The sequence below is a fragment of the Rousettus aegyptiacus genome, unplaced genomic scaffold (genome assembly GCF_014176215.1).
Source record: "Rousettus aegyptiacus isolate mRouAeg1 unplaced genomic scaffold, mRouAeg1.p scaffold_m13_p_3, whole genome shotgun sequence".
Classification (NCBI taxonomy): Eukaryota; Metazoa; Chordata; class Mammalia; order Chiroptera; family Pteropodidae; genus Rousettus; species Rousettus aegyptiacus.
In genome coordinates, this window is record NW_023416306.1 from 150114738 (window position 1) to 150135349 (window position 20612).

At 45.5% G+C, this 20612-nt stretch overlaps 1 protein-coding gene across 1 annotated transcript in view; it reads right to left on the reverse strand.

Annotated features, from left to right (window-relative positions):
• Window positions 1-409: 409 nt before the first annotated feature.
• MAP3K9 (mitogen-activated protein kinase kinase kinase 9) overlaps window positions 410-20612 on the reverse strand; it is a 66999-nt gene continuing 46796 nt past the window's right edge. The window contains exons 4-12 of the mRNA XM_016139935.2: window positions 17961-18109; window positions 16857-17032; window positions 12882-13122; window positions 11159-11281; window positions 9669-9822; window positions 7364-7432; window positions 5855-5967; window positions 4120-4923; window positions 410-2805 (exon numbers count right to left, since the gene is read on the reverse strand). Coding sequence (XP_015995421.2) covers window positions 2321-2805; window positions 4120-4923; window positions 5855-5967; window positions 7364-7432; window positions 9669-9822; window positions 11159-11281; window positions 12882-13122; window positions 16857-17032; window positions 17961-18109 — 2314 coding nt within the window. The 3' untranslated portion in view covers window positions 410-2320. The remainder of the gene's footprint in view (window positions 2806-4119; window positions 4924-5854; window positions 5968-7363; window positions 7433-9668; window positions 9823-11158; window positions 11282-12881; window positions 13123-16856; window positions 17033-17960; window positions 18110-20612) is intronic.

Consider the following 20612-nt stretch of genomic DNA (forward strand, 5'->3'; position numbering starts at 1 on the left):
TGCAGATACCCAGGCTTCCCTTGTGTTCCCCCTGGATGAAGGAGTAAGAACTGGTTTCAACCTCTTAATGGCAAGTGGCCGTCAAACTCAGTTACACTACCGCTTCCAAGAAAGATAGCTACAACCTAACAGAATGACAAAAGGTAGAAAATAAGCAGAGGAAAAATCCCTGCCTCATACCACAGAGCACTGTCCATAGCCAGCATGGTTTAGATTACGCTGTAGGCTGCACCTCACCAGAGGGCCATTTAGAGGGGCCAAGGGTTTATAGATGCTCTAGTGGCTTAGGGATGGGGCTATGGGGAGCCCAGGGGAAGGGCATAGAACAGACCATGTGTCCCTATCCCCACCAAGCATGAAGAGTCGTCGCTTGGTTTGCTGGAGCTGCTGACCAGATTTCCATTTTTTCCCCCTCCTAACTGAAGAGTGGGAGATGAGGGGCAGAAATAATCTCTTACACATTGGCTTTGCTGAACAAATGGAAGTAGTGAGATGAGATGCACCAACAAAACCCCAGGCGATAAAATGAAGAGTGCCTCCCCACCCAAGACTAGGCAGGGCCCTTGAACCACAGTGCTAGTGGGCTCATAAAACAAGGAACAATGTGAAAACCACACCTTTTGTCATCCCCAGGGCAGGATGCCTATCACAGTTAGAGAGAGAGCAGTGACTGAATTCATCACTCGTACCTGCTTCACCACTCTCCGCATTCTGACATCCAGGCAGCAAGTGCAAGGAACCTGCAGGTCGTCCTCCAACTTCTCCAGAGAAATAGTCCATGATAAAAGACAATGGAGCAACATTCAGAGAGTGCTGAAGGGAGAGGGCATGACCTAAGGACTCTACTCCAGATCAAGTTGTTATTCCCACACAAAGACAACTGCTTACACTTGACACAGGAAGCCTCAGAGTAAGTAAGTGGAATAGCAAAGATACAAACAGGAAAGCTCCAGAAGAAGCTCAACATTCAAGTTAAGGAAACAAATTCTAGAAAAGTCAGGGTTGGCCACTGTTGTCCTTCCTACCTAGCCCATAGTCCAGGGCCCAAAACTGGGAGCTCCCTGTGCACAGAGACAAGAGGCCTTAGTCCGTCTCCGGTGCTTGGGACTCAGAGGTCATTGTATATCAGCGGCTCACTAAGCACCTCACAAACATCATCACCTCAGCACATCCATTTACAGAAGGTACTACTAGTGGCTCCATTCTACTTCGAGAGCATCACAGAACAGATTGCAAGGATGAGAAGGAATACTTGCAGTTCCAACTCCCAGCATCCAGGACACCCCAACCAGGCCCTCACATGCTATTCTGGTGCAGAGATGCCTACCAACCAAATACATAACCCAAAGTCCACTAATTTTAGGGACTGGAGGCAAGGTCAAGGGAAGGGAATAGCACATAGAGATCAGACAACAAAAGGACAAACACAGGAACTTTGTCTCTGGCATCCCAAGAAACTATTCATGGGATGAGCACATGTGTGTATCAGAATCTGGTCTGACTATGTCTGGACCCCAGGTAAGAGATGGGTGCCATCGACGGGTGTTCGTTTCTTCCCTTCTTTGAGTTCTTCCAAAAGGAACAAGGACAAACAGACTCTAGTACCCTCTTGACTTCAACTCCACCATATTTTTCCGAACTCCCTTCGCTCCCCTAAGTTCTCATTGAGGCAACTCCCCTTACCACCGGTAAGCTCAAATAAATGGGGCGCCTGGATATGCATGTAGGTAGTGCCAAGCCCAGCAACTCCCATGCCCCACACAGGGGCACACTGCCTTCAGCCCTTCAGCTACCACGAAAGGGCTTAGGACACAGGAAAGCTCATATCTCACACTGAAGATTCTGACTCATGGGTATGGAGGAAGAATGTGGAAGAGGAGCAAAATCAATCACAGAACATCCAATACTGGTGTTTGAGAAGGCTGAACTCAGGGTTAACAGAGGGACCCCAGGACAGGCTCTGGGCATACCCAGAGGGCTGAGGAAAGGGAGCAGCAGACAGATTTGGCTGAGTGACGCTGCAGGGTCACCCTAAAGGCGAGGAAGACTGTGGAGAGTGGGGGACATGCACGCACCCCTCCCTCCCCTACACAGCCAGAGCTGATAGCCACAGCCTCTCCAGTGAACATGGGTAAAAAGGCCCTGTGGGGCAAGAGACCCTCTGAAGTGGCCCTGTTCCCATCCCTTCCATCTTCAAAGTGCATTATCAGTGCAAGACGTAGGACTGGATCTCAGGGGGTCCAACTCTGAGAAAGGGCTGTGCCAGCCAGCTCCCCCTATCTCCTCCTGCTTCCCCCTTGCCACCCTGACCTTTTTCACGCTAAGACCAGAATTCTTGCTGGATCTCGTAAGGGGCAGGCCTGTGTGTGTTCAGTTCAGCTCTGCACAGTGGCACAGTGCTGTCCTGACTCTGGCCCTCTGCATCCAAGTCCAGAAGCGTCCGCTCGGCGGGGGGCAGTGGCCCCGCCTGGAACGGCAGCAGGGCTGGAAGTCCAGGCCGCTCCTCCACAGTGCTGCTGCTGCTAGCAAAGCAGGAGTCCAGGTTGCTGGGCGTCTCCGTGCTGGAGCTGTTGGCAGGGGAGGCGCTACGGGCATGGCTGGGGGACACAAACCACCAAGGGTCCAGTCGTTGCCGGTTGGCAGAAGGACGTGGCCGAGGCAGAAACTCCAGGGTCTTGGGTCTCTCCAAGGTAGAGTCCTGCTGTGTGTTCCAGCGCCTTGGGGTTGGGGGGAAGACCACATTGGGGTCAGGGAGACGGGGGAATTCACCTGGGTCTCGACTGGGGCTAGGGGTTTTCAACATTCCTGGTCAAAAGACAAAGAGAGACACATCAGACAATGGCACCTGGTTTCTGGGGGATATATATATGCTGCTCCTTCCCCACCTTGCCATGGCCTTACTCATTTAGGATAATATGAATAACAAATATTTAATGAGCACCTACTACGTCCTATGTGTTAAGAGGCACTGGAAATACAATAGTGAACTAGAAGGCCATGGTCGCTGTATCTGCTAATAATAATGGGACATATGGGGGTCTCAACTGAAATAAAATTATTTAGGGCAGATGTCAGCAAACTACAACCCACAGGCCAGCCTCCTGGATTTTTAAATAAAGTTAAAACTGAAACACAGCCATACCCACTTCTGCTCTCCCTCTTAGCAGCAGAGTTGAGTAGTTACAACAGAAACTGTATGTCCCACAAAGCCTAAAAAATTACTATCTGGTCTTTTACCAAAGATGTTTGCTGACCCCTGACTTAAGGAAATGTCTGTTCATTCACACTTCATCCATTCGATAAACATGTGATGGGTACAAAGCTAGATGACAGAAATCTAAAAAAGATAAGTAACACAGGGGGTCTCTCTCTCCAAAGAGGTCACACATTTGAGTTTAACAAACATATCTGAGGAGGGGAGAGCCAGCTGAATGGTCAAATACCATTGTCATTCACACTCAAATCTCACTGAAAGGGTATTGCCATCTCCTCTCCTACTGCATTAGAGGTGGTTTCCAAATCAGACCCAAGCCTTCTAGGAAGCAAGGGGCAGTAGTGAGAAAAGACCTAGGATGAGCATGTGCATGCCCGGGTGTCACAGGTGCCAGAGGGAGAAGGCAGGCATATGCACAGGTGCAGCCATTTACCTGGACACATCTCCACATCCGAAGAGTCAGGCATGAGTAAGGGATGAGTGCTGAAGGGTGTGAGAGACACGGGCGGAAGCCTGTCTTATGAGTGTGCCTGTACTCATGCTATAATGAGAGGCAAGAGCCGGCTACGTGGCAGAAAATAACCCTCCTATACACAGGGCAGAATTCCTTCCAGTAATTTTGGTCTAATCTGTAGGAATAAAGCAGAGCTAGCCCCGGGGCCTTCCCGAGCCCTGAAAGCACTGCACGGTTTACTCCAAGACCCCGGGCTGGCATGTCCACAAGAGTTCCCAGTCTGGTCCTTCCTAGAACCTGAGGCACAGGATGGAGAGAATTTGCCACTTCCTCCACTCCAGATCAGCACGTCTTGATTGGCTGAGTCAGAATGGCATTCACTCCTAATGTCTCCACTCTGGGGGGAGGCGCAAAGGCAGGAAAGAGAAAAGAGGAGGAGGGCAGGACTCACCTGCACCAGGGCTGGGGCTCAACCCATTGCTGGAGGGGCTCCTGCTGGCTTGGACAGCCGCTGGTTTGAGGGCGCCATCAGAAGGAGTCCGCCGGTGACCACTGGGATGCGTGGGGGCCGTAAGGGTGACGTGGGTGGGAGTCAGCGATTGGTTAGGGTCTCGCTTGAAGCGCTCCACTCGGACATTGACCAAGGGGTTGTGGGTGCAGGGGGTCAGGGGTGGGGCCTCCACCGGGCTGACAGGCATCTCATACACCACAATCTCATCACTGTCAGAACGCAGTAGGGAGCGGGTGGAGTTGCACTCGGAGATGGAGGAGAGAGAGAGCAGTGTTAGGGAAGCAGAGGGGTCTCCTAGCAACAGCATGGGCTCTTCCTTCTTGAAGAGCTTCCGGGATGGGGGGCTGGTGCTTCGACGAGGACGACTGGCCCTCTGAAAAAGACCCTCACGCCTCTTCTTCTCCTCCCTGGCTGGTGGCTCAGGCTCCTCTGGAGGAAGCAGTTGACACTTTCCAGCTTCCAGCAGGTCAAACCCTAGGCCTGTGGCCGCGAGAACAGCCCCGCAGCCAAGCAGAGCCACCTCGCAGCGGCGGTGGTGGGTGCCGCTCCGCTTGAGGCTATTGGTTGGCGTCAGCTGAGGGGTACTGGTAGCTGAGTTGACTGGGGTGGGCTCCTCGTGGACTCCGTCACTGGAGGGGCCATCCCCATCCTCTCCACGAGGGAATGGGATACAGAGGTAGGACTGGTTGGGTGAATGCTGTAGACGACTCTCCCCACTCCTTGGGCCTTCACTGTCTTCATCCTCTGTAAAGATGAGAGGAACAGACAGGAAATAGGAATAAGCAGCAAAAACAAGATTCTGGTTCTCCTCTCCAATCCCAAGCCTCCTGGCTTACAGTCAGGGATGCAGAGATCAAACAGTCTTATGGGCAGGACAAGGGACTGGGCATCGAACCAACAGGACTCTGCATATCCTCACTCAACTGTGACCAACATGAAGAAATCACTCTCCACTCCAGAGCCTGTTTCCCTATTTGCAGAAAGGATATCTGCTAATCTGCTACTTCTTTTATAGGCTCTCTCAATGCAAGAAGTATAGCATAAGTTTCCTAGAACATTGGCTAGAACAGAAACATTCCTCATTTTTTGCACCTTAAAATTGGAAGGGACTTTGGATTTCCTGAATGATAGCCTAGAGACTGGTCTTAAGACTAGTTTTCTGGAAAAGGTTAGAATTCCCTACATGGTTAAAGGCCATTATGCTCTACAGACTGACTTACTACAACTCTGGAAACCTACAGAATGAAGAGGACTATCTGAGAGCCTGGAGAAAACCTTACCCATTCAGTAACCATGGGCAACACTGCAAAACTTCCTTAAGTGGAAGACTGTGGCATCTTCTATCACCAACTCTTGTTTTGTGTATTCCCCACATTAAAATGCCAGGAAACAGACCCAAAAAAAGGAAATGCCTCACCCTTCTGCACTGCCCTAGGAAGACTATACCTGGCCCCTTGGGATAGAAGGCCAAGGACAGGCTCTATAGCAGCAGTAGTAATTTGGGAAGATTCAATGAAATCGGAGTAGGGCAAACTAAGAGGAAATAGGGTAGGGGACCAGGAGTTGAGGAAGAGGAGACAACTCCCATGATGTAATAATTCTAAACAGTCCTAGAAGCTTGGCCAAGAATTCCCTGAGGGTACAGGGAGAGAGTCCAGACAAGGGCAATGCTTACCCATCTCCATGAGGCTGGTGAACCCTGGCAGAGCTGGGCTACTCCTCGGGCCCTTCCCCAGGTTGGGGGCACTGGATGACCACTGTTTGTATCCATCTACCAGGGACTTGAGGCTAAATGAGGGGAAATGAGGAAACTGGTTACTTCCCTTACTCCACCCTCAGCTGTATGGGCCTGTGGAAATGTCTTTCCCTGTCTGCTTAAGCACACTGAAGCCCCAAAGCCTTGGGGTACAGGCAACGAACCTTACTGAGCCCACCTGCTCCATTAACAAAGGTGCACATGCTCTAGGGAAAGAAAAGCAGTGGTGTGACCCACCCCCTTCACATGCTTCTATGGGCTGCGCAAAGATCTGGTGGGCGGGCTGGAAAGAGGACAAAAAGGATAAGGGCTGCCCAGCACCGGACAGGGTCTTGCCTGAGTCCATTTTAAAGAGAGGCCAGTAATCCACGAACACTGAATACAACACATCGGTGACATTAAAAATATTGTGATGTGAAGACCTACAATGCAAGGCAAGCACATGGCAGATGAAATAGCAGAGACGGGCCAGGCTCCTCCGTCCACATCATTTCAATTTTGTCTCCCGAGCTTAGGGCATGCTTAGGTAACTTTCAAAGCCATTCACTTTTCAAAAACAAAAATCAGCCAACAAAGCTGCACCAACCCAGTGCACTTTGGGACAGACCTATGTGGGTACTGGAGCCCGCGGTTTGTCTGGGACTGGAGAGGAAAAGGACAAACCCCTGTAATCAGCTCACACTGGCAAGCCAGTAACTCTAGGATACAGACTGGGAACCCCACCAAACTCCCTTACTGGCTAGGGGAATTAGGGACCTAGAAGCACTGGTCTTTTGAGGACAAAAAGAGGGAGGACTGAGGAATCTGTGCTATGGTTGCCTTAGAGATACGAGAATTATAACCAAAGGTGGCTCTCGTTTTAGGGCTAGAAAGAGCTGTTCACTAAAGCCCACTCCTCTCAGCCCATCTTGAAGGACCACCTTTCCCCCTGACTTCAGATCTCTGTTTCAAGTGCTATCACAAAAACCAATGAATTAAAGTACATTCCAGCCACCAGTGGTGTCAACCAAAATACACGGCCAGAAATAAGCACTCCTAGCCTGGGACTTCTAACTGATAATCATAAAACATTGCCTCCAGCTCTGGGTCCAGGGAAATCCAGATTAACAAAGTCAAAGCCAGGGCTATAGACCAAAGGAAAAAGAGCCAAGTATAGTCTCCCTAAAACTAAGGGTGCCAGGAGAACCCTAGCAACAGGAGTGGTTAGGGAAGTGAGGAACAATGCAAAGTCAGACCAACACAGGAATTTTCCCAAGGTGCACGACGGTACTGCTTTAAAAAAAAAACAAAAAACAAAACAAAACAAAAAACAAAAGTCAGCACAGCCTGGCAATAAGGAGGCTTGATTCTATGGGGTGTGCTGTGAGAACAAGGAAATGGAAGGGAGATAATTACCAATACATTTGAAAGGGTGAAGATTAGACTCACCCCAAGTGAAAATGTGGAGATTCTGATGGGGTACTTAAACCATTAGCTTTCTCACGTCTCTGAGGGGATCTTCAATGAATAAAGACAATCAGAAGCTGGCAGCAGCAGCGGGTACATCAGCTCAGCCTCTCCCACATGAGAACCCTCAAGGCTGGACTCTAGCTATGTCACCAGCAGCCATCCCCTTGTCCAGTGTCAGAAAAGCCCACACCATGAAAGAATCTTGACAGGATGGCTCTGCTTGAGTTGTCATAGGCCAGGCCCCCCCCCAATCTGTGGGACAAAGGTCCTTGGACAGCCCTAGCATAATTACAGGGGGTCTGCGAACCCATAGATACTCAAGCTGTCCACAGGTAAGTGCATGTTTCGTATAGATGTGCACTATTTTTTAAAAGTATGGCGATGCAAATTCACTTAACATTACTAAATGCAATATAGCTGTTTTGCCATTATATGTTTTCTTCAATCAACGAGGGCTAAATTTAGAAATACTGTATATAGAGGCTCTCTAAAAATTTCTGACATTTAAAAGGTCTTTACATGAGACTAGGTGGAGTATATATTTTTTCAATAGGAATTCAGAATCGTGAAAAATGAAGTCACATAATTTGAATTGATCCAAAAGTTTTGAGGGTAAATCTATGTAAGGAGGAAGAAAATCCCAAAGTTAATAACTGGTAATGCAAAATAATTAATTTACTAGCAAGACAAGAAAATACCTTTAAATGAAGCAGAACCATAGAAACTACTGGAATCCACAGCCAACCTGGTAAATCCTATCTGGAATCACACTGTCAGAAATACCACAGGATTCCGTTCAATACCACAGGCGACAGTTTCTCAGCCTCGGCTCGATACTTCTCTAGCCTAAGGCTCAAAGGACAAACTGAGGGGCTCTTGCTCCTGTAGAACTTGGTACGGCAGAGCAATCTGCCATCCCCAGAGGGTTCAATCACTGAATTCCTACATAGCTTAGGTAGTTTGCTCTACATATCTAAACTTTCTATTCCAAGGTATCTAGTGATTTCCAAAGCCTGGCTTCAAATAGTCAATCTTTTATGAAACTGTTTTTTCTACTTTCAGCTGAGATCCGACATTGGGAAACAGATTTTGGACATGAAATTTTAGTATTCGGAGGAATACCAAGGCCAGTTACAGGTTCAGGGCACCTATAATTCTAATGTTTAACTTTAGAAGCTCTTTGGAAATGCACTTAAAAGGCAAAGGGGGTTACTGCTTATACTCACATTAAGAAAAGTCAAGAAACATGGTTCTAGATTTTAAAACCAAGAATAAGAAGTATAAACCATTATGTTCATTCCTCAGGTATGAAACAGAATTGCATGAGAAGCATGAAAGAATCATGGCAAATATTTACACATGCTTACTATGAGCCAGCTAATCTTCTCTGCACTTTACAAAGATGAACTTGTTTAATACTCCACCAACTCCATGAGATGGGTATGGACATAACTCCTATTTTATAGATGAGAAGGCATAAGGTGGAGCCAGGATTTGTACCTGGGCAGTCCGGGGTCAGCATCCAAGCTCTTTAATACCACATGGTCCTCTGAAGGACCAGGACTCAGTCGAATTTGTCTCTTAGGCCACAAGTCCACAGCAAGAAGAGAGGGGGCACTCATACATACCAGCGTGGCTACGGGGTGGGACCTAAAATAAGTTTTAGTGGCCCTGGAGGTATATCCAACTGCTCTACCAGAGCTACATTATTCTGTCTGACCCTGCCTCAGATAAGCCTCCAGTCAAGAGTCCCATAATCTGCTCTTCCTTCTCTTTCCTCTGAGCTGATGTTTTAAGGGGAAGAGCTAGATACAAGTAGACTACTCAGGCAGAACTCCGTACATCTGGTCAATGCTTGGGGCACCTGCTACTCTGAGTAGGACACCTCCAGGAGTTGGAAAACTCTAACTTGTGGGCTAAACCCTGACCACTACCTGTTTTTATAAAGTTTTACTGGAACACAACAGCCATGCTCATTCATTCACATCATCTGTCCACAGTCTGTGGCTGCCGCTGCCCTCCCACAGTGGAAGTGAGTAGTTACAGTGGACACCACATGAATATATATTATCTGGCCCTTTATGAAAAAAAGTACACCAACCTCTGTCCTAAGAGGTTCCAGGGGAAAAAGGAGATTGGATAACTCTGTTGTAAAGATCAAGAAACTCATAATTTCTCAGAAAGAAGTGAAACACACAACAGAGAAAAAGGTATTCACGTCATAGTTTTAAAAGGGTACAGAAGTCTGTAAGTGAGAAAGAATTTCCCATCATCCGGCTCTTACCCTTCGTCTCCTGAGGCAAGCTCCTTCTGACCAAGTGTGCCTGGCCCCCAAGTCCGTCCCTTCTTCTTGGGAGCCCTCTTCTCCTCCTCCTCGCCTTCCTCCTTCGGGATGACTGAGCTCCGGCCCCAGGTTTTGCTGCTTTCGTTTGGTGTCACTGTGAATAACAAAAGTTGGATGGGATCTGGAAACAGGCAGATAGGGCTCTTCCAAAACTGGACTCTACCCAACCAACCAAACACACACACACACAGCTCCTGGGAAGAAGTCAGACTTCTTTAAAAACTCTGTGCCCAAGTGGAGGCTTCCAGGAAAATAACGGAGTTCTCAGCCACCAACCATTTAGCACTCTCAAAGTACCGAACATGGAAATGTTTCCTAGCTTCTCATAAGTCCCATGTCAAGCTGGAACTCAGGCCAGCCAGAAAGCAGAGCCCCAAATAGGTCTGACTTCAGAAACTTGTTTTGTTGGGTAGAACTGAATTGGGATGAGTGGGAGATGAGGTAGGTGGGAGAGAAAAACGATAAGGGATAAGGAAGATGTGGAATTACTGAAATTTGGTAAGAAAGTACCGGAAATAAAGAAAATGAGGATTTCAAGACTGAAGATTAGAGAAAAAAATTCAGAGGTAGGAGGATGGGGAAAGAATAGAGCTAGAGCAATGTAGTGGATAAGAGGGGGGAACATTCTTCTGAAATTGGTACCTTAAGCAAGGGCTGAAACTCCAAATGCTTCAGAGACTTGGCTTATACCATAAATGAGTGAAGTGAGCCAGTTACCAAAACATAAGGAGTTGAGGGGACTGAGGTGAAATACAGGGCATGTGGGACCTGCCGTGAGTTCTGGCCGGCTGTAGCTACGTGCAGAGGGGAACCCGCTGATTTGATTACAAGGAAAGCAAGAAATCTACTTTTTGTTTTCTTTTTTTTATGAACTCTATCTTAAATTAGGGAAACTAATTTGTTCACACACACGTGTGTACGTGTACATGTATGTGTTTGTATATGTATAAATCTCGTTTAATAAACACTGCTGTAAAAATAAAATTGGTCCAGATGTTGCCTGTCATAAAATATTTGGCAAGTTGCCTTAAGACCTATACTTTGAAAACACCCTTCCCTGATTAGCATGAACAAAAGAGAAACAAAGATGCCCCAAATACGGCAGAGCACACGAGGTACCAGGTTACGATACCGACCTATCTACATCGCACACCTGTTTCCAAATTGCTTTGGATCCATAATACCCACAAACCCCTTCACTGGGATCTGACTAAGAGTAAAAGGTAAAGGAGGCAGCAGTAAAGCTAATGGAGGAAGACAAGAGGGAGGGCTAAGGTTTGCGTACATATGTGCATGTATATACACATTGTCGAGGAGAAGTGGCAGAAGTTATGGATGGAGCAAGCCTGGACCAGTCGGTGGCTGGACAGAGCAGGGGACAGGTGCCCCTGGTGTGTTCTGGCCCCAACTAATTTGGGAAGCAGTCTCACACTGGATGGCTCGAAGGCGAGGAATGATGGTGGGGCTTGCAGGAGGACTGGAGCGGCTGTTGATGAGACTCTTCCTTTTATCCATGGTGGGAGAGGCCTGTACGGTGAACTTGTGCTGGAAATCTGCTTGAGAGAAAGTCAAACACATGCGTGTGCATTAGAATTTTTCCATAATCAAATTCCTGAGAAAACTGACACTTCCTGGCAGGCTTGAGGGATAGGCTTTGGTTTCCTGAGAAGCTCCTTGTTCACTTGGGCAACGTTCTTGTTTAGAATCATCTCATTTTTCCAAAAGACAGCAGGATGGCAAGATGAATGCACAAGGAGAAGGAAAATTCCTTATCCAAGGAAATGTCATTAGACAGTTTTCATAAAGCCATCTATATAATGTATACAGGTGCAGCAATTGCACATTTAGAAGAGTCATGAGAGTTCTTGATTACTGTAGGAAATCTAATTTAAAGTTCTATTTCATGTAACCTATTAGCACACGCCCCCTGTTCTCGGGACCAAAGTAGGCAAACTAATGCTTATCACACTGAGTGCAAGCAAAGCAGGGTAATAGGAACTAATCCTTGGTGGGAACCTAGGGAAGTGAGGGACATAGAGCTAATGGTCCAAATTCTGATGTATTCCAAAGGCAGTTATGGCATGGCATAATAAATGTAAAACTTACAGCTCTGAATTTCTGAGCATCGATCCCCTCATCTATCAAAGAGGTATAATAATTACAGCTGCATGTTCACTTTTAGGTCTCTCCACTGTCTGCCACCTCCCTGAAGGTGAGAACTATCGCTTTTCTATCTGCTTCCCCTGAACGCAGCAGTATGCTGGCACATGCTAGATGCTCAAGAGGCACTTAAAGACTCTGTGTTGCCTGAAAAGAAAAAAAAACGTGCAACAAGAAAGCCAGTAAACATATCCCCTGAACACATTCACTGACTTTCACTAAATGAATTCCTTTGTACTTAAGCCACTCTCCTAGTACTTAAAATCATTCGCTATTATTCCTATTGTATAATTTTTCCTTGGTTCCAATAAGCTTGTGTCCTGAGTCTTAGGGACTCAGAATACAGTGAACTTTTTAATTTACACTGACACACACTTCAGCACTTACTTCCTCTGTAGTTACACTGCACCCACAAGATTCTCATTCATCGTTTCATAATTCTTTGAATTTTCCCCAGGCTGTACATACTACAAATGTACTTGTATTCGGCCAATGTGTTTCTGAAAGGGTATGTGTAAATCAAATTCTTATACATTAATCCTAATCTCGACTGTAGAGAACTAATTATTTAAAGAAACTTGAGATGAGTTATTTTAGAGAGACAAGAGTTCAGTTTTCTGTCTCACACATACACACCCTGGAATTTGTTTCCTCCAATTACATGCTTCCTTCTCCAAGTCTGTCTAAAGTGAGATGTGCCCATGGGAGCGACCACGCTTCTAGCAGCCTGGACTGTGCTCGCCTGTCAGGCCCATCGCCAGCCTGTCTTTCCTTCATACTCGGTGTTTAATCACATTCAAAAACTCCCCTGGAGTGGGGTAACTTTTCAGCAGGCCAGTCTTTCCACTGAAGAGAATGGCCCATTCCAAACCAGCTCTCTTTTGAGACCCGGGGTCTCATGTTTCCCAAGCCCAGGCTCCAGCTCCCACTCATCCCCAGGCACACCAGCCCCTTGCCCTGGCCCCACTTCCCAGCAGGTCCCTGGCCACTGACCAGAAGGGAGGCTGATGCGGTTTCCATCCTTGAGCTTCAGTCGGTTCTTCCTGAATTTGCCCTTGCGTTTCTTCACCCGGGGCTTCTCCTGGCACAGCTGGTGGATGATGATGTTGAGCTCCCGTTCTAGGATGTCGATCTCCCGCTCGGCCAGCTCCTGTTCTCTGCGCCGCAGCAGCTCCTCCTGGTTCTTCTGCTGGAGCGCAGCCCGTGTCAGCTCCTCCTCCCAGGTGCGGAGCTCCTGCGGGGTGGGTAGAACCGTCAGAGAGGAGAGTGGGGGGCCCAGTGCAGAGGCATGAGGCCCAGGAGCCCCAGAGGGCTAGTGCTCACAGCCCCCTGGAGAGTGCTCCTAGAGTGCCCTACACTTCAAGTGTCCGCTGGAGGTGGGGGCTCAACAGTTAGCTGGTAAATGAATATCTGACCACCTGAATGGCAGGGAAAGGAAATCTCAGAAGAGCCATACTGAGGAAACAGCTAGAAGAGCCACAGGCCAACCCTGGAGACAGAGGCTGATAGTTCCCTGTTGCTCCTTGATTACCGACTAAAATTGCATGTGACGGAGGGAAAAAATGGGGCTTTGGGTAGAAAATATATGTATTTAAATTTTATAGACTTGGTTCTATTTTAATTTTTTTTTGCATCACATAAAAGATTTTTTTAAAAACCAGAGCCAACTTAATGTGATCTAGCTTAAAATGTGCCCTCTGTAAATGAATCACCCTTCTCCTGCATCACCTAATGTTCCAAGAAAAATAAATGTATTTCTAGGGTGGCTGTTCAAAAGGTATGGAAAACATGTCTCACTACTGAGACATGTGGTTTGAACTCTCATCTTATCTTACAGGACAACCATTTATTCTATAAGGATAAGGACAGCACAGCAAAGAGGAGAGAGAACATTTTCTAAAGTCTTTGTCAGGCACTTGCTCTAGAACCACTGCCATGTTACGTGGGCAGAACCTCTTCCCTGTCTCCTCTTTCCTTATGCATGAATTTATAAATGAACCTGGCATGAAGTCCCTGGGAAGAGAATGGGATATGGAATCAGGAGATAGGAGAGAAAACGGGAAAGAGAACAAAGAGTGTGTATAAAATTTTAAAATCTGGAATCTAAACTGTCAACACTGGTTACCCCAGGCCTAGAACTAAAATTTATGTGGGGGGACGGGGGCGGGCAAGGGAAAACTCACGCTTTCATATCAATAACCTGAGGAAACCACATCTAAAAAGTGGGGCGCTTCTTTAATGAATGTGCCAGGACAACACTCCTGTGGCTGAAACTTAAAATTCTCAATGGAATGTTCCACTAGAAGAAGTCAAAATGCAGTAGAAAAGGAACCTAGAGCTATTAAAAAAAAGTATGTGAAGACACAGTGGGAAAGCTGAGCAGCAGGCAGAGAGCAGAAGAGAAAGCAGAGACAAGACAGGACAGAATACTCTGATATTAGGAGCTTTTCATTCGAGCTGTCCTCCATTCCCAAGAGAGTATTAAAATAACCATAAAGGTGATAGAAAGGAGAGAAATTGAGAAAAAGATTACACCTGGAAAATTGTCCAGTACATGGCAGATGCTCAGTTGTTGATAAATAACCAGAGTCAAGGAACGAATGAATGAGAAAGAAGAAAAAGAAGATAGAAGACAATGTGACAAATGCAGTCCTCCTTTACGGGAACATAGATTAATCTTAAGTATCTGTGAGCTGAGCTTGAACTTTTGAGCTTCTCCTTTGATGAAATAAGCCCCAAACAGATTAACTGTACACCCTCCAAAGCTTTGGTTCACTATAAAATAGAGAACGAAAACACAAGGAAGATTAAGAAAAGTTATTTGTGGTTGGTTGACTTTGTTGCTAAATGGGAAAGTTGAAAGGTTGAAGCTAATTTCAGACTTCCTGAATCCTCTCTCCTATATGCTGTTGTCTAAAGGATAGTTTGGGTCTAGGGCCCTTCCTTTGAGGGAACTCGAACCCCAGGGACCAATTTATCATCATAATACCTAGAAGCAGTAGGTTGAGCCAATCTTAAGAATGAGCTGAATCATATGAGAAATGAGGACATTTATGGAATATGCACCTTTGGCACCATATACCTGCAAGACCCACAAATTTGGTAAATCCCCTTATTATGAAACATCTATTTGGAGATCAGCTTCCTAGTATGCAAATCACATCTCCCACATACAATGATTTCAGGGAAATCTCTCAAGAGAGAAAGCTCATTATTCATCTTACCCTCGCTTGCCCACCTACGAGCCTTACAAATGGAAAGGCATCACAGCATGGCAGATAAGAGCAAGTACTCCAGAACAAAGCATATAAATTTTGGCCTTGGGAAACTTAATATGATTATCATATGTGATATGGAGTTAACAGCACCAACATCACAAGATTGTATTACATAATACAACTATCTTATTATGTAAGATTACATAAGAATGCATATTTGTTACTTGTAACAGAGCCTAACACACAGTACGTGCTCTACAAATGTTAACTATTATGAGCATGGGTTTGACTTTTCCTAGTAACTACTTGCTGACAAAATCCAACTATTATTTTTCTTACTGGCTGGTATCCTTATAATTTCACAAATCAAAATAAATAACCAAGTCAGTGATTCGGCAATATAAAAAAAGGCTGGCAGCTCTGGGGTTCTTCTGGTTGGAACAGCATTAGTAATAGAATAGTCTCTTTTAATCATTCAATTTAATCAGCTCAATGGTCAGTGTGGGTTCACCAGCTCCCATGCCCCAGATCCCTAAAGATTCATCATAAGCTCCTTCCATTTGCCTGCAGAATGCTCACTGACTTACCAAACAGTACCAGTTTAGCATTGCTATGTTGTGTAAAAAGAGTTTAATCTCTTCAAGTAAGCTCCAGAAATATTTTTTAAGTCATTTGTTTAGGGAAACAACAATGGTATTGTAAAGAAGATGGTTTTGGAATCAGAAGATCTAGGTTCAAGATTCTGCCTCTCCACTTACTAGACAAGTCACTGACCCTCAGCTCTGAGATGAAAAAGATAACACCTACCCTATGCACTGGTGGAAGGGGCTATGATATTTCTGGATAAAGACAAAAGGGTCTCATCAGACCCCTTAAGTGAAAGAGCTGAAAAGCCATTAAGACAGATATAATTTTAGCTACTATTATTATCATATTGCTTCCTAAATTCCCATGGTGGGGAGTGAGAAGGGAAAAAGAAATTAACCAAGTCTATATATGGACAACCCTCCTGCCACAGCTGTAGCCCTTAGATTTTAGTCCTTCCCCCACCCATCTCGCCCAGTATAAACAACACAATTACTTTCATCAGCAGTATAAACACCGACTGCTAGCTGGACAGCAAGGGTATAGAGACGGGCCGTTTAGGGAATGACCATCAAAACAAAAGGCGGCTCTCTAGTAGGCTAAGTGTCTCTGAACCCTGAGTTGGTTTGGGCCTCAGCCCTTTTCATAAAAACATGAAAAATAAACAATTTCAGACCCATGGTATTTTTGGTCCATCTGCTGTTTCTGATTGTGATACTAAGACACTAGCAAGATGTTCTGATAACTGTTCTCGATGTTAAAGAATCCCTATATCAAGTTAACCCCTCTAGAAGGCCATTGCAAAACCCTTTCTATTTTCAGCTGTCAGGGTGAGTCACTCCAATGGTATTTGCCCAATGGTGCTCCTTCTCTAGTTTGAACAATAAAGTAGATACCCTCAAGGAGAGCTTTGGACTCATGACTCCTCCTACTTAATCCTGCCGTATCCCAAAAAGAAAGAAAAAGTCTATACTATTTCAGGTCACACCTGAGTCCTGGAGAATTGTCTCTATGTAAAGCCACGAAAGAAATACCTTCCCTGTTATGCAAATCAAGCCAGAAGGTGGTCTTGTTAGGATCTGTCCAGAGGCCCTAGTAGAGAAAGTCCACTGATTCAAAATTGCATGTCTTCTTTTCCTTGCATGCTTTTTCTTTTCCTTCTTACCTTTTCTTTGGCCCTGAGTTGGTCAAACATCTCCTGAATCTCATGTTTCCAGTCATCCTGCAGGCAGTGGAAGGAGTCCTTGGGCATTTCAAAGAAACCAGACTCCTCTATGGTAGTTAGCTGGTCCAGGATATTCGTAAAGGATGGTCGTGAATGGGGGTCGGGATTCCAGCAATCTTCATGGAATATGTGAGCAGACAAAAAGCATGAATGAGCAGAGGCAAGTGTCAGACTAAGGATATTACATGACCTCACTTACCGGAAAACTACCTCCCATCTCTCCTTCCAGAAAAGAGATGGGAATTTAGATAACCATAAATAGGGCTCAGGAAGTAAAGTGAGCTGTACAACATCACAATCATCGAGACTGAATTCGGAAATAAAACGTAGCCATTCTGCACCTAACTGATTCTGACCGCTGAGCTAGCATCAGAAAAGCAAGCCCAAAGAGTTCCCTTGTGTGAAGCACAACTACCGCCATCTGCCATGTTACTCATGATTCCAGTCCTCACGATGGGGAACTCTACTTGGGCCTTGATTTACCCATAAATAAATGAGCTATCCTTCCCCACCTCAATGAGAGGCAAGGACAAAAAGCGCAGAAGTGAGAGTCAGGAAAAGTGAATTCTTTCCACACCCAGCTCAGATACAACTAATGGAGTGGCCATGTATCTGCCTAACTTGTCTTGGCTTTGGATTTCTCACTTACGAAAGTCTAGTATTTGACTGGATGACTTTAAGAGTTGCTTTCTTCTCAGATACTCTTTGTTTCTATATGTAAGATATTCATGTGTCCTGAACTAAAAGCTGCTATACCTTCTTCTTTTGTATTAAATAATATACTGAAGTACTAGATAGCAGGCTTTAGTCACTAAATTCTAGAGTCACTGGAGATGGGCAGAGGGACATTCGTGACATTAACACAGCCGGGTGCTGACGTCACTTTGAAGTAGCTCTTCCAACTGCCCATAGGAGTCCCCTTTGAGTGACTAACCCTTCATCTCCTCTTTTAGTAGCTGATCCTCCAGAATTGGGCAAAAATCTATCAAATGCTGATAGGAAGATAAACTGTCGCCAGTTTTGTTCCTACCAGGGATCACTCACCTTCCATGAGTTTGGCAAAAGGTTCTGGGCATGTAGAAGGGATGGGAAGGGCGAGCTTGTTCATGGCCACTCCGTAAGCGACTGCTAAGCCATCGATTCCTCGGAAGGGCACCTCCCCAGTCAGTAGCTCCCAGAGCAGCACCCCATAGCTAAGGAGAGGAAGAAGACAGAAGCCATGTAATAAACCACAGGTGCAACTTCATTGAAATAGCTCATCCGGCCTTGCAAAGCATCCCACATTCCTTCCACCATGTAGGGAGAACAAAACAGATGCACTAACGTAATATAAAAGGGAGACCCTCAGGCCTTCTGGCTGAAAGCAAAAACTCTGGAGTCAGGCACACTTGGTTTCAAAGTCTTGTTTCTCAAATTCCTCATCTGTAAAGGGTAAATAACACTAGCAGTCTCACAGGCTGTCATGAAATTAAATGAGCTCCTCTAGTGTTTCGATCAGTGCTCAAGGACCTCAGCTCTTTTGTTGTCATTGTTGTTAATATAACGAACTGGGAGAAGAGGCAGCCTCCCAAGAATACATTCTTTCATTTTAAGAAAACTTCAGCTTTAGTCATAAACACACTATTTTTTTTTTTTTTTTTTTTTTTTTTAGATTGAGAAAAGCAGAGAGCTGACCACCCAAAACAAACAGATTTTTCTCCTGTAAAAGATTTCTTTAATGGCCACTAGTTTGAAGAGATTTCTGCCTCCATTAGTGTGAGTGAGCCCTTAACGGAGATGTTTGTTTAATTCAAAGGGGCAAGTTTCACAAGGGTGACCTGCATCTGTGGGGCAGAGCAGAGCGTCAGCCGTGAGGATTTCAGAGTTCCCTTCCTACCTTTCAAGTCCACACGAAGAATTTCTTTTCAAATGTCCTGGGAGTCAGAGGATGAGAAGCACAAGACTTAGTGGAATAATTATTCTACAAATTCATAATCAGAACTAGGCAAAATCATGCAGCGTTCAATCTTTCCAGGAATAAGTCAAGACAAGAAACCATAAGGCCATGAACAGGTATAAGAGTGGCTCTCCTTATACTTTCGAAACTTTTAATACTCAAAATTTTTTAAAACTCTAAATTTTTAATAATCATCAGTAGTTTACAACACCACAAAAAGTCATATTAACTTTTAAAGTATATGAATAAACCCAGTATTTATTTTATCATGGCACCTTGTATGTGCAGGGCACTAACCCATTTACGGACATCAGATTGAATCCCTACAACAAACTGCCAAGATAAGTTTTGTCATTTTGCAGATAAAGAAAGCAAGTTTCAGACAGCAGCATAATTAAGGGCATACATGGAATAAGTCATAGTAGACCCTGGACCAACTCTCAATTCTTTCTCTCTCCCTTCCACCATTTCTCTGCTTGGTAAACTCTGATCATCTTCCAATTCACATGCACCACCATTTATTCATTCATTTTAAACATCTACTAAATATTTACTATGCATCAAGCTCAATGCTAAGCACTGGGATATAGTATAAGACACAAATCTTACATAGGAAACACATATAGGAGGAATAGGAAAAAGATCAATTAGATACAAAGAAATGAGTCATAACAGAGATACTATGAGGAGACAAAAGAGGGTCACCTAAACCAGACCAGGATCAGGGCAGGAAACTGCTAAACTTAAGCTAAACCTTAACTGCTGAGTGAAGGAAGAGCCAATGCTCCAGAGACAGCCAACGGCATGTACAAAGGCATGAACTTGCCCTCAAAAAATCCCAAGTGACCAGGCATGGCTCCACAGAGCAGCAATGTGTCAACCAATGTTCAAGGGCATCCTGGGACCTCCTACAGATGGCCCCTCAGAGTGGCATGGCCAGTTTCCACGGACAATGTTTTTACCCCAGCAACCCCTCCAAATTCTATCGCTTTCTTTATGTATCTTGACAGGAAAAAGCCTGGTAGACAGTTGTTAAATCTTCTCTTGTCTAGACAAGGAGCTAGCTGACTTTTAGACAGATGCTCATAGGAATAACTGGACACTTTAGGAAGCCTTCCCTAAAGAGAGCTCTTAGAGAGCAGGGATTGCTTTTAATCTGCATTCTTAGGGCCTTGCCCGGGCTCTGGTACAAAGTAGACACTTATAGTGACTGAGTTGGTGGTCCTGAAGACTGCACTGGGTGCCCTGGAGTAAGCTCTGAATACCACCAAGAATTGCAATATTATACTTCCTGCCAAACCTTTACTGTGACTCATCTAGACAATGGTCATGCTGACTACCTTCTACCAAGTAGCCTCTAAGAACTCTCAGCACTGCTGACTAGATAGATTCCTAGGTCGAAGCAACTTCCACCTTCAGTTGCCTGCTCTTGGCGCTACTTCTCACCTCCACTCTGAGGAACAAAAATCCAAGGTCCCAAAGAACTCCTTTCTCTCATCCAGGAAAGATGATGGTATCTGAACCCTAGGCATCCAGAAAGATAGTAGAGTGTTTTAAAGATCCAAGCATGTGTCCTGTCTGTCCTTGTATCCCCTCTATGACAGTTTCCATGTGGAGCCCTATGTGACCCATGGAGATGTCTCAAGCCACCTGGAAGAGGGAGGAGCCAGGGACCCTACCCCACCCAGCTTCAACAAGAGCTCTGCTCGTACCTGACTTGTTTGTTTGTTCACCAGCATTCCATTCCATTTGAAGGGCTC